Here is an 18726-nt window from a genome sequence, read left to right as displayed (position 1 = left end):
CTCAAACATTTTCATCCCATAACCAGCAACTATTTTCAGTAGACCTGCTCCTCCCTTAAGGTCTTCATAAATGTATAGGAGGGAATGTTTCCAACTCTCTGGCCTTGCCCTCCCTACATCTACCCTAACGAAGCAGGAGTTGTTGCTTTAACGGACCTCACTACAAGATACTGCTTGGGCTGCTTCTTGCATGAGTGCTCTCTTTTCAGTCCATGTATCTGAATCCCAATTCAGGGCCCCTTATCCTGCTCTTTCCTGTCTTTGCAAGTGCGCCTTTACTGTGCACGCTCTCTCAGACAGCTAACAACAATCTCAATGTCTTCGTTTCTCAGTAGCTTATCAAGATAAAAATCTACTAGTAAAATCCACTCAGTTATCACATCACAAGTAAATGAGTATAAAAATAACATACCTTAACCAGGGATAAGTCAATCTCAAGGACATTTGCAAGCTAGAAGATAAAATTAAAATTTATTTTTTCATTCTTAGAATTAACAGCACATTACACAGTTGTAATAGACCAATATAATCATAATCAGCAAAATTTTAAGTTATGAATAATTAGAAGACTGAATAAATTTTGAATTTAGAACTTCCTTCTTTCCCTATCTCTAAGATCCTTATAGTACAAATCCAGGGAGTGACCACAACAATTTAAGATTCCTTACTCTTTAATTTTGTCTCATTTAAAATAAAATTCCTGGATAGATCAATATAGTCTACAATATTTTAGTATAAAAAGTCATATAAAAAGTTAACCAAATTATAAATGGGCTTAATTTTAATATACTTAACTTAAATTTTAATATACATTTATAAGAATTAACGTTAAGAATAATGACATTTAAGTGTAATAATGGTATGATCTCCCCATATGGAGATTTTAAAAACATATTACCATATTAAATAACTTCACTTACTTTACACAAACTTATAAACTTGAGATTATATTTTCATGAGACGTTGTCAAACTTACCTCTGCAACATTTGTGTGCTCATCTATTGAAACAAATATCTTATACAGTAGAGTTTCAAAATAATCACCTTGCACTCGATTCATTACAAAACCTTCAAGAGGTGGAACTAAAACAAACAAAAGAGATTTTTCTCAGTGACACAATTTTATAAAACAAGAAAGTATAATTTACATATCTAATTAAAAAAAGAAACCTCTAACTTAGGGACTGAATGCAGCTTTTGATTTATTTATCCACTCAATAGCAAGTTTTCTGAAACTCTACAACAATACCCACACAGAGAAGACTCTGAAGGTAGACACGAAATCCACAGAGTTCATTTAATTCACCATGGAACTCTCAGAGTTACTGAGACAGGTAACTCAGAAATGCTGGATGACATGGACTTGGTAGAAGGGCGAGGGAACAGGGGCTGCTTCAGAATGGGGGAGCCTGCAAAGGGTTTCTGATACATGTGTTTTTGATGCCTCATAGGCAGCAGGGGTGAGTGGGCCAAAGCTGAAAAACAAATGACTGCGAAAGAGTTGCTATGCTACACGACAACCAGGTGGATGCAAAGTATTGGCTCTGTCTCCCCATCATCCCTACTCCATCCTAAAAAGGGAAATTCATCTGCATGACCATCATGTTTACCAGGAGTCACTGGGCTAACTCGTTCTTTGGGGCTTTCTTTTCTGGTATCCTCCCCAGTGGGCCTCAGTGGCAACAGGGTCAAGATCCCCTTTAGCACAGTGGGCAGCCCAACCATCACTCTCCACCTGAATGTTCATTCATACTCACTTCCATCTCTTTGGTCCAAATGTTCTAATCTGATTTACCAAAGTGCTCTGCCCAGCCAATAAAAAGCAAGCTCTATGCTTTCCTTTGCCATTCTCCCCTGTGGGTACATTTATCCTGAAAATATCCTGAGGAGGAGGAATGCCTAGGCCATAGTAGCATTTGGGTATCCTTATGTCCCCTGGCCCTAATATCATCTAATTGTACCCGAAAATTTAAATTATTCCTAACAGTGAAAAATAAGACAAAATTCAAATGGTCAAAATTAAGACACTGAAAAACTACAATGTACATACATCTGAGGATAGGTTATTCACTTTACAGATCTGGCTCATGTCATTTTCTAATTCAGTACTACCTGTATTCTAGTCATCTAGGTACTTTTAATGATCAATGGTTTCTTTTTAGAAATATTTTAGAAATCCCATCTATGACAACATTATTTCCCTACACTATCAGCTATGTAAATAATAATAGCATTTATTGAATGCTTACTAAGTGCTAGGCTATTACCAAGTACTTTATATATACATTTTCATTTAATCCTCCTAACTCCATGAGTTGTACAGTAGTATAATTACCCCTATTTTTAAATGTATCTATTTATTTATTTATTTATTTATTGACACAGGGTCTCACTCTGTCACCTAGGCTGGAGTGCAGTGTGGGGATCGTGGCTTACTGCAGCTTTGACCTCCCAGGCTCAAGCAATCCTCTTGCCCCAGTCCCCCAAGTAGCTGGGACTAACTACAGCCACATGCCAACACACATGACTAATTCTTTTTATTTTTGTAGAGAAGGGGTCCCTTTATATTGCCCAGGCTGGTCTCGAACTCCAGGGCTCAAGCGATCCTCATGCCTTGGCTTCCCAAAGTACTGGGATTACAGGTGTGAGCCACTGTGCTTGGCCAGTTACCCCCTATTTTGAGAGATAAAGAAACCAAGGCACTATGAGATTAGAAATTTTCCTAGGCCAAAATTTATATCTAAGCAAAAAGAGTAAGGTGACTCTACATGAAGAAATTTGAAACAGTGCTAACATTTGTCCAAATGCTATTGGTTATTCAAAGAGAAGAAAAATAAGTTGAACCCTTATTCCACATCAAATATGAAAATAAGTTCCAAACAAACTGCAAATTTAAACATATACAACAAAAGTTCTCAAGAATTTTTAGACTATTTCTATATTCTACAGGTATTCCATTCAAGCATAACAGAAATCAGGAAGTTATAAAAGACACACAAAATACAGTTAGAAAATTTGATGAATAATGGAATAAATTTATTTAATAACAGAGCCTTTCATGATTACTCCCTTAAAAGTATTTCTGATCTCCATTTATATTTATATCACCAACCATAGTGCTTGTTTGTTTTGTTGTTGAAACGTATCTGAAATGCCTCTTCTGAAATCACCTTCAGGTATTATTTGTACTAAATTTGATGCCTTCCACGTTGTCAAACTGCTTTTATGTGTTTATTCTAATTTGGGGAACAGTCAAAGAGGTAACATGGTGACAAGGGTAAGTTGAGCAATTATCATCCCATGGGTCTGTCTGTACCACCAAATACCAGCAGCTACTAAGTGAAGTATGGTAGGACACATCAGTGTAATGGGGCAGCCATCCATCTGGCCCTTCTCTGACTGCTTTTTTCAAATGAATTTAGTTTAGCCATAAGTAATATTAAAAGTTACTCTAATGTGAGTCAATGTTCAAACTGACAGTCAAACTGGACTGAAATGAACTAGTCAAAGACTAATCTTTTTATTAATAGGTGGATCTCATATGAATCAACGTCAGCTTATCTGATGACAGTAGGCACTAGAGTAATATTTTCATATTTTCCAACTGTGACAGGAAACCACGGCCACCTCTGTCTTCAGAAATCATTTCCTTGTCAAATCTTTCTCATTTTAAAACTAGTATTTTGTTACGGCATCAGCTATACAAACCCAAATTAGTATTTCCTGTACTTTTTAAGGTATCTTTCCAAGCTTAAAATAGGATGCAGGCCGGGCACGGTGGCTCACGCCTGTAATCCCAGCATTTTGGGAGGCCGAGGCAGGCAGATCGCTTGAGGTCAGGAGTTCAAGACTGGCCTGGCCAAAATGGTGAAACCCTGTCTCTGTGGGTTTTACCTGTAGAATAAATTAGCCAGGCGCAGGGGTGGGTGCCTATAATCCCAGCTATTCGGGAGACTGAGGCAGGAGAATCGCTTGAACCCAGGAGGCAGAGGTTGCAGTGAGCCAAAATCATGCCACTGCACTCCAGCCTGGGCGATAGAGCTAGATTCCGTCTCAAAAAAAAAAAAAAAAGAAAAAAGAAAAGAAAATAATTCACATATGCACAAGGTTTAAAATGTTATTAAAGAATCACAAACATATGCCAACCCAAAGGTCTGGACACGCTACGGCATGATATCTTGTCAAGATTCAACACTAATATAAAGAAGTATTTCTGTAATAAGCCATATCACCACTAATTTGTTAATATTAGGGTCATTCTCTGAAATTTTTTGACACTTTATATTTGATTACACAAATATTCAATATCTAAGTATAATAAAACACAAGAACAATAGTTAAAAGATATGCCACAAGACATACTTGTAACATATAACCTGAATATAGTAAGTGCTTCTATAAATTGGTAAGAAATCAAACCTATAGAAAAAAAAGCATCACTCTGTGTTCAAGGATATTGAACATATCAGCATTGTAGCGGCAAAAAAACTGGAAATAATCCAAATTACCAGAAATACAAAATGGTTTAATAAATTGATACATCCATAAAATGTATGATAAATATACAAGGCTCTTAATACTGGTTTAACTTGGAGAAGTAGGTAAAGGAAGAAGGGAAAAGGAAATAGACAAAAAGACTACAGTAACATGAAAAAATAATGCACTAGTATGTTAAGTGAAAATGAGAACATACAATTCTATGAGATTACTGAACACATGTAAAAACAGCTACACACTGAACAAGGATCAAAAGGTAACAAAAATTTATAAAAATACTGATTTGATTTGGGATTGTTAGAAATTTACCTTGAGTTTCTATTAGTTTAGTATAGTGTGTACACCAAATACAAAAATCAGAATAAAGAGTTTAAGAAAAACCAACCTACTATGTTAAAATGTAATAAAGAAGAAATATTTTTCTTGAAATATCCTAACATCTAAGATCCTAGAACAGATGATATGCAGTGCTTAGCACCTGATATCCATTCAAAAAACAGTGAAAAATGTTAGCATGGACTTACCTGCTATACAACTGTCATCAGATATTGGTACATCCAGATAAATAAATCCTTTGTTATACAAACCTAAAGAAACAAAAGTACCTTGTTTTAGATGGAACACTACAGAACAGTGATTTTTTTAAAAAAACTAATTCCTGGCTTTCTGTAAAGATTCTTACAAATGAATGCTATGTGACGAAAGAAAAAGTAAAATAGAAGAAAAAAAGAATTAAAGTTTTTAAATCTCGGTTTCCTGCATATGCTCAGAAGTACAAAATTTTTCTTATTCAGTTGCATAAACTTCTAGTGTATGTGACTAATTATAGCCACACTGGAAAACAAAAGACTAAGGTCACATTTCAAACAATAACATGCCTTAGAAACTAGTACTATTTGTACCTACTTGATAAGTAATTGTTAGTAATTACTGATGGTTTAAAACAAGTTTTTATGTTGACAAAAGACCATTTCTACTAACCACTTACTATGTACTACATTGTAATCTAGTGATCCGGAGAGTTGAGGGCCTGAATCGATGATCTTATCAACAGCGCATTTCTCAGGCAAAGTGCATATCTAAGAAAAGCAAAATATTTTTAATTAAGTTCTGTCCAAATTAACTAATTCACAAGTCTCCTGAAATTTATTTATGTTGAAACCAGTGATTACATGTCATTAGCTCAATGAACTACCTATTTATCACTCTATAATTCAAACAAAAAACTGTGCACATAGCCATCAATTAAGGTGCCAAAATATGCAACATACCAACAGAATGTAGAGAACAAACTTACTGTAAGTACCAACATTTGCTGGTTAGTAATATTTGTTCCTTGTCATTGAATTGGAATTAGATCCATCTGCCAATTCAGAATCTCTCTAGCCAGAAGTTTAGTCAAACTCCACATGAATATTGTCAGTAACAGGGAAGTTCACTAGCTTATTATGATACAGTTTGAGAGCTCCATTAGGAGGTACTTTAGACTGAAGTAAAATTTCTAAGCCTTCCACTCATTGGATTTAGTACGTACCCTGGAGAAAATTAAATGCAGACTAAAAAGAAGCCCACATACTCATTTACATTGCTTCAGCTACCCATAAATACAACCTGGTCTCTAGGTGCCCTCATTACTCCACCCCTTTCCTCTAAACCCATATCCCTTCTAAGATGTGGTCTGACCACTGGGAATAACAACTCTCTTGATCTTGACACTGTCGCCCCATAAAAGCACCTATCACTTCAGTACAACAGTTCTTTGCAGTGATTAAGAGTACAAGTTCCATGGCGAACTGCCAAAAAATCCTGGACCTTTACTACCACTAAGACTTGAGCTGTTACTGAATTGTTCTGCGCTCACTTTCCTCATCTGTGAAATGTGGGTGCAAATAATACATACCTCTGGGGTTGTTAAGAGAATTAAGTAAGACAATATCAAAAGCACTTGCAACAGAGCCTGGCACATCTAGCACACAGCAGGTATTCAAAAGTGTTAGCCAATATTATTGTTGTTGGTAGCTGTGGCATCATGTTACTTTACATGAAGCGTCTATCTAATTAACATCCCCAGATAACTGTACTTGAACCAAGTCAAGTCTCCCTCACCATTAGAGTATCTCAAAAACTCACCAATATTCTAGTCTATTAAGATCATTTTAAATTTTAAATTTAAGTTTCCTTTTCTTCAGGAAAACAAAATAACATTACTTTTTTAAAAATTATAAGCTATAATTAAAAATTGTAAAATAAACTAAAAAATAAAAATTCTATGTTTAACTTTTAAAGATTTCTACCTTGATGTCATCTTCTGTGATATATCCAGCCTGCACCACCCACCACGCCTCTATGGCAATTTCCACTGGCTTTATTGGTAGAAGATCACGGGCTGTTTTCCTTCTGAAGAATTTCTGCAATGGTACAAACACTTGAGAATTTGCAATCTAAAATTATCACTTTCTTCTTTCATCAATCATATCATAAGACTGTTTCTAATGGACTAAATAAGTTATCTTCTTAAAACCTTCATGTTTTAAAATCTTAGCAATTCTAGATATTAACATATTGTATGAAGAAAGTCATTCTTAAATTGTTTCAAAATAAATTGTTTCAAAACACTAATTGTTAAATCCAGATTTACTTCCAGAAACTCAAGTGAAACCCAAGCAGTGAAAAATGCATTTGAAAATGCAAACATTCATTTCACCCATTAAGTGAACTCTACAAGTAGAATGAGCAAATAAAAAGACTAAAAGAACAAAAATTTTTAAAAATAAATGTTTTATGCATTAAAAATTTTAAATACTCATTTAAGCTATAACCTAGAGAATACTGAGAAGTTCTTTTTGTACTGTTTCTGTGTTAAGTACATTTTATTTGGTCAAAGACATACAATTCATTATTTCTACCACTTAAAAAAACTAATCAAACTGTGTGATGAGGCCAAAACAATGAAAAAGAAAGTACTAACTTACTTTTGATGATCTACACTGATTCATAAGATCAATATACTGGTTTCTTCCTATGCCAAGAAGCCTTAGACCTGAAAAAAAAAGTCTTTCCTTTAAAAACATTTACTATATCTTGAAATCTCAATACGCTCACAAGTGATTGTAGGAAAAGCCCGAGCTTATTTTCATCTTTCAATTACTAATCAAATATCAATATCAAATTAAAAGGACGTCTTCAACCAAAATATAAAAGAAAGCTAAACTTTGGGAGAGATGAATTCAAGAAGACACTTCTAACAAATAAAAGCATTTTAAAAAAGCAGAAGTCCTGCCAATTTTAGGAAGTCAAAATGTAATTCTCAGCGAAAGCTTCTTAAACAGAATTATGACACATTCAAAATATACGCTTTGCCAAAGTAAGCATAATAAAACAGCAGCAAGTTAAGTTATTAAAAACTGTATGTCACCCTGCAAAAATACTGTGCACAAGTTTTCCTCCCACATTCAATACACACACAGCCCAAGTATCAGAAAGAACTTCATTCTCTGGAAATATATAGATTAGTCCTATTTTTCTGATTCTACCACTCTCAAATATTCCTCTCTTAGACATTTAGAGTAAATCTTACACATGCGTCTGATATCATCTGATAAATTCCCACTAATAATGTTGCTTACTGTTCTCATTTTTCACATATTTCAGGTTAAAAACACACATTACAATATTAACAGATGACAGGATGCAAAAAGACACAACCTAAACATTACCTTCTTCAGCACAATTAAATACTTACAGTCAGCAGCAGTAAAATTGGGCAATGAATCATAACTTTTCTCACTGTTCATAATATCCTTTTAAAAAGAAAAAAATTTTAAATTTGAAATCTAAAATGTCCTTTAATAAAAATGTGTATAACTACAGTATTATTACAGCCAATAACAATGATTACTACAGGAAGCAGTAAGATCATAGTTTGGCTACCTAGAGCATACATGCCACCCTGTGGCACTTCCCACACATGTTGCCAACCTAGTAATTAAAGGGCAGATTTTCAGGTCTGGGTTTCTTCTGAGGCTCTCTACGAATCCCAGGCAGCTGCCCCATAACCTCTGCCCTGTGGAAGCTATGTAAGTAATGGCTCTATTAGAGCTCAGGGTTCCAGCCTCTCCACATTTCATACCTGATCCTAGATCCCCACCATGAGAGAAAGCCAAATAATGTGCCACAGCTCCATCAACATGCACTACCAATAAAGACTATAACCACTTAGTGGCCTTTGATCCCACAAGTCCCAATCTGTAGAAGAGTTAAACTTTGTATCCAGCCTTTTCTGCCCCAATCTGTTTCTCCAATAACAAACCCACTGCTTCCTGTGGGGATAAGGCCCATTTTCTACCAAGGAACTATACCCAATGATATAAGAACAGAAACCAGAATGCAGCAACCATGTGGATGTAACTGAAATGAAAGCTGGTAAGTGAAACAAAAACTCCACCTATTTTAGCTCCCAAATTTGTGGACTACACTAGAAAAATAAAGAGACAGCAGTAACTATTCTACTTCCTGATTAGCTGCCACCTTCATTATGCTACCTGGGCTATCGGGCCTCTCGCTGTCCTCTAGTATTTCCTCCAAAAGAGGAACACGGGATGCATGGGACTGCAGAAGTGCCCATGAAGGAGGGGCTTCTGGAGATAAGCCAAGGGAGCAAACAGCAAAGGACACATTGTAAGTGGGGCTAACCTCATGTTACCACAGGTCCCCAGCTCCTTTAGTTCTAGGCTCCTCTCTGCTCTTCAAGCAGCTAGTGAGCCCCAAACAGAAACACCCAAACATAATTAAGGAGCAAATGAATACTAAATAAATACTGCCAATCTTTCATAAAGCTCACTTGAAAATAGTACATAACTAGTACTAAAGTTATCCAATACAAGCCTAAAAGCTGTCTTTGGAAAAAGGCTAACAACTAAAAGTTAATAATTATAGAAAGAGATTAACAGCCAGGACTACTAACACATTTCTCTTTTCTGGCACCTGTATTATATAATGTTGGATCTATGTCATCATTCATTCTTTAGACAGTCAGTGAATAGCTAAACACATTAATTTTCTTTTCTTTTTTTTTTTTCTTTTGAGACAGTCTCGCTGTGTCACCCAGGCTGGAGTGCAGTGGCGCTATCTCGGCTCACTGCAACCTCCACCTCCCAGGTTCAAGCGATTCTCCCACCTCAGCCTCCTGAGTAGCTGGGATTACAGGTGCACACCACCATGGCTGGCTAACTTTTGTACTTTTAGTAGAGATGGGGTTTCACCATATTGGCCAGGATGGTCTTGATCTCCCGACCTCATGATCCACCCACCTTGGCCTCCCAAAGTGCTGGGATTACAGGCGTGAACCACTGCTCCTGGTCTAAATACATTAATTTTCTCAGAACATAATGTTCAATTCTGTTACCCACATTTTCAACCTTAATCATGTTTTAAAAAGCAATAAATTTTACACAGACTCTGCCAACATAAACGACTCATCAGTGCTACAACAGCACAAAGGGTCAATAGCACCTTCAAGACCAGAAGAGAAATAGACAGCTTCCCAATGTAAAAACATCAATGAGGATAAGTTCTTGCACAGTGTGGCTCAAACAGTTAACATGCCACCAATAGCCCTTTTTACACTATAAGTTCTGAAAAAGTGTCCACTGTAGACGACAGCTGAAGAGCTGGTGAACATCTGCAAAAAGTCCCAGACATGTAGTCCCATCCCATTCCCAACGGCTCACCCACACTGTAAACTCACCTCCATAATCCCAGTATAATATGAAAATGGTGTTATCCTCAAGCCCTTCACCATAATATCCGATAGATGGTAAGGGTACAGCATGAGATGATCTCGGCTGTACTTTAGCAGTTCTTCATAGTACCTGCGTTCATCTTTCTTGACATGTTTAACTGCACAAAAGAGGGAAACTGTCCAGTTTTTTTCAGGTTTCTTATAGTTATATATTAACTATAAACACTTTACAAACCAACAATAATTTAAAAGAAAAGTATGTAAATTACAAGAGAACAAATAAAATATTCTAAGTTGGAACAAAGAAATAATTATATCACATGAAATAGATTTTAGAGTATAGAAGTAAAATGTATAATAGGACAGATTAGTAGAGAATAATTTTTGCCAAATGAGAAAACAAGCATGGAACTACCAGCATTGCCCCAAAAAGGTACAAAACAGAGGTTTACTGAATTGTATTCTACTACTTTACAAGAGAGGCAAACTGAACGCTCGTTTTCAATGAAGTCAAGTCATTTTTAAAAATTATTTGCTGTTTTTTTAGTTTTTAAATGTAAAAAGCCCTCTGACTTTCATGGAAAATGTTCATAAAGAAAAACAATGTCAGAAATATTATGCTTAAAATAAGAGTAACAAACAGGAGCGAAAGACTACCAGGGCAACAGAATAGACCAACCAAAATAATCTGATAAATAAACAAATTTTTTTAGAAAGAAGAAAAAAAAATCATGGAATGAACTATGTTTAAAATGTGTCCCAATTATAATAGGAAGTTTTTCATATTATTTGGAAAATTTATGGAGACAACTCAAAGTCAAAAATTACTAAGAACTAATACACTTTTTCTTTTATGGCATGTTTTCTTACCTCAGGCAAAAAGAGGACATTTGAATTAAGATTATTTTATAGATAAAATTAGTCTATAAACAGTACTCTAAAAATAATAATTATCAGAATTAGAATGAAAAATCTACTTGCTAATACAAATTGTTGTTAGGTAGAATGGATCAGTGTAGAGTTTCTTAAAGTCTGTACATGGAATAATCTCAGTACTACAAAATATGTATTGAAAAGAAAGATTTACGAATGTGAAAGAGTAATGGTCAGTTCCACCCCGATATAAACATGCCTCTACTTACCTAAGTTATTTCTATATCGTAACTGATTGCGGATACTGTACAGGACAACCTGCTTTTCATATTCTCTCTGTGAATTTCCAAGACTCTAGGAGAAATTTCAAAAAGATTTTAAACAACTTCCAAACTGAACAATAGTACTATTTTTTCCCATAACACACTTTAAAACCACGACCTCCATTTTTATCCTGGCATCTCTAATTTGCAGAATTAAATAAAAAATATTTTCTTAAATGTTATTATACTAACTTTCCTGCTACAGTATTCAGAGCAAAAATTCAATGTATTTTCAGTCTGCCTTTCTAAAAGAGTTTACTAAAATTATCCAAAGTATTTAATATCAAATAAAAACCAGTAGGTGAGTGTAACTTCACTTTAGTTAACAAAGAACTAAATTCTGCTTATAAATATTTCCTTCCTGACTGCTATATTAAGTGGTTGGATAGATGGTTTCCTGCCCCTACATTTATTTAAATTTAAGAATGGCAACTAAGGACAGATACATCCCTCTTTGATAATTGTAGCTGAGGGTTATATTTATTAAAGATTAGGATTTCTGGAAAATTTACATTTAAATGTACGTAAGATTGTTTCTTAAAAATGCAATCTCCTCTGGCCTCATTAGAAAGCATTTAGACAATTTTAGAATTCGGATCCATTTTTAATAAGCTAAAGTCTTTCTAGTTATGCACTTAGTGTTTTGTTGCAGTGTTCCTGAAAGCAAACAACGTTTGCCTGATTATAGTTAACATTATATTCACTGTGAGACCATAAACTTAATTTAATATATGACTGCTATCCTCCTCCTAATTTCTAGGTATGGTCTTTCCAACACACTATAAAGTGAAATTAGACATCTTAGGAAAGTAATGACAGAAAGATCAGAGGATTTAGTTCATCGTATTTCTTACTCATAGGTAAGCCAAAACCAAAGACAGGTCCCTACATCTTTCACTTAAGGCAATCTTCACAATAAGACAGATGAAACTCACATCTAAGTAAACTGACCCATAACTGGACCCATTGGTAGGTAATATTTTAAGAAAAATGGAACATGATGTGTCCCATTTTAACTGTACAATTATGTGCAGTTGGCCCTTGGACAACATGGGTTTGAACTGCATAGGTCCACTTACACTGGGATTTTCTTCCTCCTCTGCCACCCTGAACAGCAAAACCAATACTTCCTGTATTTTCTCCTCTTCCTCCTCAGCCTACTTGATGTGAAGAGAAGGATGAAGACCTCCGTGATGAGCCATCTCCACTTAATGACTAGAAAATATTATGATTTCTTTTCTCTAGCTTACTGTAATACAGCATATATTAACAATATATATAACATACAAAATATGTGTTCATCAACTGTGTTATGACCGAGGCTTCCAGTCAACAATTATAGGCTATTAGTAGTTAACTTCTGGGGAAGTCAACAGTTACAGGCTATTAGTAGTTAACTTCTGGGAAGTCAAAAGTTATACATGGATTTTCAACTGCACAGGGGTGCAGCACCCCTAAACCCATGTTGTTCAAGGGTGAGCCTTCTTCTTGCATTGAGCTTAGTTTACCACAGGCTAAGCCAGAACCCACAGTAGAACCAGAATGTATGTGCTTATCTTATTTTCATCTGTCTTAACATTATAAGGGGTTAAGAGTAGCTCTCATTGTAGAGAAACTACTCTACCATCCTCTTTGTAGCATCAATGCCAGGGTCGTTGTACTGACAATATTTAGAGGATTCAAAATAGCACACTTTTAAAGGTTTTCTCTGCCTCCACTGCTAAATAAAAGTCTCTTTCTCAGGGAACACAAATACACACACATGCATACTCACACAAGCACACAATTTTGCTAAAATCTAACTTGAGGTTTTGCTCTTCTGTTTGAAAATAAGTCTCTTAATACACTACCTATGAAATTTGTAAGCTTTGGCTCTCAGCATTAAGTAATAACTGGTCCTGAACCTATCAATCAATACACGAGTGAACACAAATTTCTAAAACCCACATTAGAAGTTGACTTTATTCTTCACTAGCCAAGTATGTAATATAAATTGCTTTATTCTGAGATTCTTGGGCTCCCTGGGCTCCCCTCCTACTCCTACCCTACATCTCCCACCATTCAAATTTTAAAACACTGTTGCTACTAGAGAAGGTAACTTTTTAAAAAGAAGAAAAAAAAAGTCATTTTACCCCAAGACAACTCTAGCCCTGCAGAAATACTGACCAGGTCTGACAAATGAAGTTGGGCTGCATATAAAAGGAACTACATCAGATGAAACAGCGATGTAAGAATAAGACACTAGCTATAAAGCACCCGTCACAGATTATGCTAAAAGCACAAAGATTTTCTGAAATCTTTTCTCCCACAGACTCCGATCCCAGCATATACATCCCCAACTACACCCCTGCGCCCCATCAAAAAATTTTTTAAATTGACCCTTCTTGGATGATACAGAACCTTATCATAAGATTTCCCTTAAAATAAAAGGACTATTAATTATTTTGAATAAAGAATACAAGATATTGGTAAACTACAGAAAAATCCTGAAATAATGGCCCCATCCACAATTTTTAATATATTTTTAAAAAGTCTATCATGACCCATACCACATTTTTTTAAATGTCCTCTCATCCACATAAAAATGAATTAGCTTAAAATACATTTTTCAAAAATCTAAATCACCTGCCCCCAGCTTACAGAACTGGAAAATGAGTCATTTTCAAGGTAAACCCATCAAAACTTACTGGAAACGACATCGAAGTATCTAAAAATCCATAATGCCAAAAGACAAATTCTTTCCATACAAGGAATATTCCCCAAGTTTAAACTGACTGAGCTTTAGGTGCTCAGCCACAAATACTAAAAGCCAAGTATGTGAGAGGTGCTCATGGGACAAAAGCAAAGCCAGTATTGTAACCAGAAAATGCACCATAGTGGGGTAAGCTCTATGACGGGTGAGGAATACAATGCAAATGGTAAGATAGCCTAGGGGCAACCACCACAGATTTAGGTGGTCAGGGAAACCTTCCAGGAGCAGTATCAGAGTAAGAATCAAAATAAGCTATTAATACAAGCAATATAAAGGAGACAAGCAGTAATAAGGTTGGGTTTGCATTTCAGAAGCCTCACCCCCAGAGTAGCATGAAGAATGCAGAGAAAGTCCTATTCTAAGAGCAAGAGACGAGAGAGAGGGCTGATGTAGTAATCTCAGATGGAGCTCGGCCTAGGGAAACAGTGATTAGGCTAGAGAAAGTTCTTGGAAGTAAACTTGTACAGACGGGTTTTGCAACATCTACAAATGGCCAACCTTATCCTAAGCTAAAATAGCCACTGTTTCAAGTGATTTTCAGAACAAAAACATACTTAATTTCACATTTAGACCTAATTTTAACTGTCCCGCGATTATTTTTAAATAGTCATGACTATGTTTTAGAAACTCTTTTGCCAATACTAATTAAAGTCAAATATTCATGTTGGATATAATCTCATCACTCATCTTTCTTCCAGTATGCTACATTTATTCTGATGAAAAGAGTAAAGAAAAAATGGAAACAAAGAAAAGAACTATTTGTTCTTCTTGTGTCTTTGGATTTGCCACAAAACCCTGAAGTACAAAAGTGTCCTTTAAAGCCTTTATTCAAGATTAACAAAAATTCACTCCTTCAGGTTTAGAGCTTTGTTCTCCCAGTTCAAGATAAATGCCACACGGGCAGCCACTGACACCCAAGAATTCAAGTTCTTTAAATTTATCTTTCTCGGTTTTTGCTATATTAAAGTGAAAGCATTTTCTTGGCCACATGATGCATGACGAGAACCTTAATATTCACTTCCTGGCACTAAATCCCCAAGGGAGGAAGGGAGCAAAGTAAACTAAACTATAATAATCCTTATACTGGCTGGGCACTGTGGCTCACGCCTGTAATCCCAGCACTTTGGAAGGCCAAGGCAGGCGGATCATGAGGTCAAGATATCGAGACCAGCCTGGCCAACATGGTGAAACCCCATCTCCACTAAAAATACAAAAATTAGCTGGGCATGATGGCGCGCACCTGTAGTACCACCTACTCGGGAGGCTGAGGCAGGAGAACCGCTTGAACCTGAGAAGCAGAGTTTGCAGTGAGCAGAGATCACACCACTGCACTTCAGCCTGAGCAACAGGAGACTCTGTCTCAAAAAAATGAAAATAAAAATAAAAATAAATAAATAATCCTTATATACCATCACCGCCACCATTCCAAACTTCCCAAAAATGCCACTGCCGAGTGCCAACAGAAAACTGAATTTCACTCTCGACCAAGTATAATGGGAGGAAGTGAAGGTCAATCTATGACCAGGGCAGCAGCGCCTTATCTGTAGCCCATATCACTACTTTCGTAAGACTTAAAACCATCTGCTATGTTACGTATTTATTCATTTGTTTACGTCTATCTTTCTTTAGTAAAATGTAAGCTCCATGAAGGCAGTCTTTGTCTTGTTGACTGTTGCAAATTACCCACACCTAGAGCAACGCACAGCACCTAGTAGGTGGTCAATAAATATCTATTAAACAACTGAGTAAAACAGACTAAAAAAATCGAGCATTAACTTTCAAAAACCTCATGTCACTCTTGTTGAAACATCTCTGATAAACCATCTTGTCTGGAAGATAAAGTCCAACAAAACTAAGCACACAAGCACCTTCAAAATCTGGCCCTGACCACTTTTCCAGGCTCATCCGCTACCAGCCCTGCGCACTCAAAAAATTCAACTCCAAACATGTCAATCCAAACTCTGGTGAGACAGTCACTTGCTACTCATGAGACATGTTCTTTCACTCATCCAAGCTTTGTAAAATGACTTTCCCTCCCCCCTGGAAAAATCTTTATTCCCTCTTATTTAACTCTTATTCGTCCTCCAAAGCCCAATTTAAGTGCCTGACTTACAAATCCTTCCAACTCTCCCAGGATAATTTCTCCCTCCCTTTGCTCTCACATATACTACAATGCAGGTGTGTATGAGCTGCTATCAATCTGTATCGTATTCGTTTGTTTCCCATCCCTTTGCCACCATCCTGAAATTCTGGAGGTCAAGGACCGTGTTTAAAATCTCTATCGCAGGTGCCTGGCTGAATGTATGCTGCAGGCAAAGGCGCCAGTCGAGTTCTGTGGACAACATGCCATCCCATTTAGCAATCGCCCCGTCCTGGCCCTGTGGCCCCACAGCCGTCCCCCCCTCGCCCTGGGCTGAGGGTCTGTCTCCCCAAGACCACGGAGGGGTAAAGGAAGGAAGTCAGCTGGCAGCAGCCCGCTCGGGCCCCGCGAGCGAGGCGAGCAGGTGACCGCTGGGCGGGCCGAACCCGTCAGGGGCCCGGTCCCAGGTTCCGGCCGTACCTGTCTCACGTTGGCCGGCAACTTGTTCCAGGGGTAGTTGTGCCGGATGTGGAACTCCACGTCTATGTTCATGATGCCGCGGCCAGGGCCGGCGGCGGGGGCCGCGACCGCGACCCACACCACGCCTCCCGCCTGCCCGTCCGCAGCCTGTCAGCGGAGCGCCGCGGGAGGCCCCGCGCCTCACACTGCAGAAGGCCCAGGCTGCCCCACGGCCTAGGCTCCCGACAGTTCAGCGCGGCCCGGGCCAACCGAGTACAAGAGCAGCAGCGATAGGAGGCTGGGTCGCCTGAACAGCTCCAAGTTTCTTCCTAGTTTCGGCCCGCCGGAAATGGCTCTGGGCACACGTCACTTCCGCCCGCTGGCGCGCGGCCGGAGGGGCGGGGCACGGACTGGCCTCTAGCCACGCCCTCTACAGGCTGCGGGGCGGGGCGACGATGAGGTACCCGGAGGTACCCGGGTGAGCGTCCCCCGCCCGCGCGCTTCGTCTCCCCGTTTCAGTCTCTGAATGAACGGCGATAGTCCCTTGGGTCTGTGTTGCCGTTGTTGATGACCCAGTTTACTCAAATTGTAAAGCCGGAGGCACTGGGGTCGGTTTTCAGAGAAAAGCGACCTGGGAAGCGGGCCGGCAGTGGCTGGCTTTACATTGGAGTGCGGTGCGCTCGCGGGGGTTCTCCACAGGCCAGCCCGGAACCCGGGCCAGTGAGACGGGGCAGCGGGGTGGGGAGGATGGGTCCAGGGCCCTGGGGAAGGAGAGAATCTCTAAGTCAGATCTTGCACCGGGTTGAGCGAGAAGCATGGGCAGTGGGAGAGCAAAGGTCTGGTAAGCCCTCTTCCCTTCCGCGGTGTACTGCACGTCGTTGGACTCCACTTCCCAAGAAGATCCAAATTCTTACAATGCAGGGATTCAGGGAGCTGAAATTTTAAACAGTGGTGCTGACAGGTCGAGGCAGCCTACAGGGCTGACAGAGAGAGAACAGACCCTTGCCAACTTTGTCATGCAGCCTGTCGGTTTCTGCTTTCTTCTGCTGCACACAAATGCCTCGGGAGTCACTTCTTAAAAGCAAAAATCCAGCATGTCTTAATTTCAGATTGAGTGATAAGGTCTTTGGGAATAATTTCTTCCAGAAGTTGTTACGCTGCCTTAGCAAACCCATGACCATTATTCCTGGCAACAACCAGAGACAAATTCAGTGTTATTGCAACTGTTTTTCAGTTTTTAACAATGGTTTTAAATAATGTTTTATTATACACTGGGAGATGTATACTTAGAGCTTTTTATAAGATACCTAGCTCACACCTCAACAGCTGGCAAGTCTGATGCTTAGCAGAAACCCCATTATGTCTGATGAAACAAAGGTGACAAGTACACACTGCCCTTGCTTAGATGTTTTGGTCTCCTATTATCCAACTATAATAGCCCAAAGATAAGTGCTTTGAATCTTATGTTTACAGACCCTCATCAGCATAGCTAAGGTTAACTGAACTCTAACCGTGAGACATTTATACAACAAATATTGATTACCTGCCCGCCACGTATTAAGGCCTTGACTTGGCAATAGATTGTTATTCCTCACAACCCTGATATTCCTACAACAGTAACCACTTACTATCCCAGTTTGATAGAGGAGGAGACTGAGGCTTGGCAGGGCTTCATGACGTGCTCGCAAGATCACACAGGTAGCACTGACAGAGCCAAACTGGAGCCCAAGGCTATCCTCACTCCAGAGCCATCCTTTCAGTTCCCCAACTCAGGCTGTCACTCACTGAACTCTTCTACCTCCTGTTCCAATTTAGACAATGTTCATTCAAAGTCTACAACATAAACATCCTCTAAAATAATGCTTTACAGTTCTAAGTGTGGAAGAACCCATATTCTTCCAAAGTCTAACTTAGATCTAATGCAATATAAGTAACAATGAAAATTAAAGTCAACTTAGTTTAAAAAATCCCTGTAAACTATTATTTTAGCTAATGATAGCAG

At 38.2% G+C, this 18726-nt stretch overlaps 1 protein-coding gene across 1 annotated transcript in view; it reads right to left on the bottom strand.

Annotated features, from left to right (window-relative positions):
* Positions 1 to 17105, bottom strand: part of FAM91A1 (family with sequence similarity 91 member A1) — a 47460-nt gene extending 30355 nt beyond the window's left edge. Inside the window, exons 1-10 of the mRNA XM_024251272.3 lie at positions 16746 to 17105; positions 11380 to 11464; positions 10244 to 10395; positions 8240 to 8297; positions 7470 to 7537; positions 6792 to 6905; positions 5486 to 5576; positions 5022 to 5084; positions 977 to 1083; positions 413 to 451 (exon numbers count right to left, since the gene is read on the bottom strand). Of these exons, the coding sequence (XP_024107040.1) occupies positions 413 to 451; positions 977 to 1083; positions 5022 to 5084; positions 5486 to 5576; positions 6792 to 6905; positions 7470 to 7537; positions 8240 to 8297; positions 10244 to 10395; positions 11380 to 11464; positions 16746 to 16817 (849 nt within the window). The 5' untranslated portion in view covers positions 16818 to 17105. The remainder of the gene's footprint in view (positions 1 to 412; positions 452 to 976; positions 1084 to 5021; positions 5085 to 5485; positions 5577 to 6791; positions 6906 to 7469; positions 7538 to 8239; positions 8298 to 10243; positions 10396 to 11379; positions 11465 to 16745) is intronic.
* Between the last annotated feature and the right edge of the window lie 1621 nt (positions 17106 to 18726).

This window comes from Pongo abelii, chromosome 7 (assembly GCF_028885655.2).
Source record: "Pongo abelii isolate AG06213 chromosome 7, NHGRI_mPonAbe1-v2.0_pri, whole genome shotgun sequence".
NCBI classification, from domain to species: domain Eukaryota; kingdom Metazoa; phylum Chordata; class Mammalia; order Primates; family Hominidae; genus Pongo; species Pongo abelii.
This window is presented reverse-complemented; position numbering and strand designations above follow the sequence as displayed.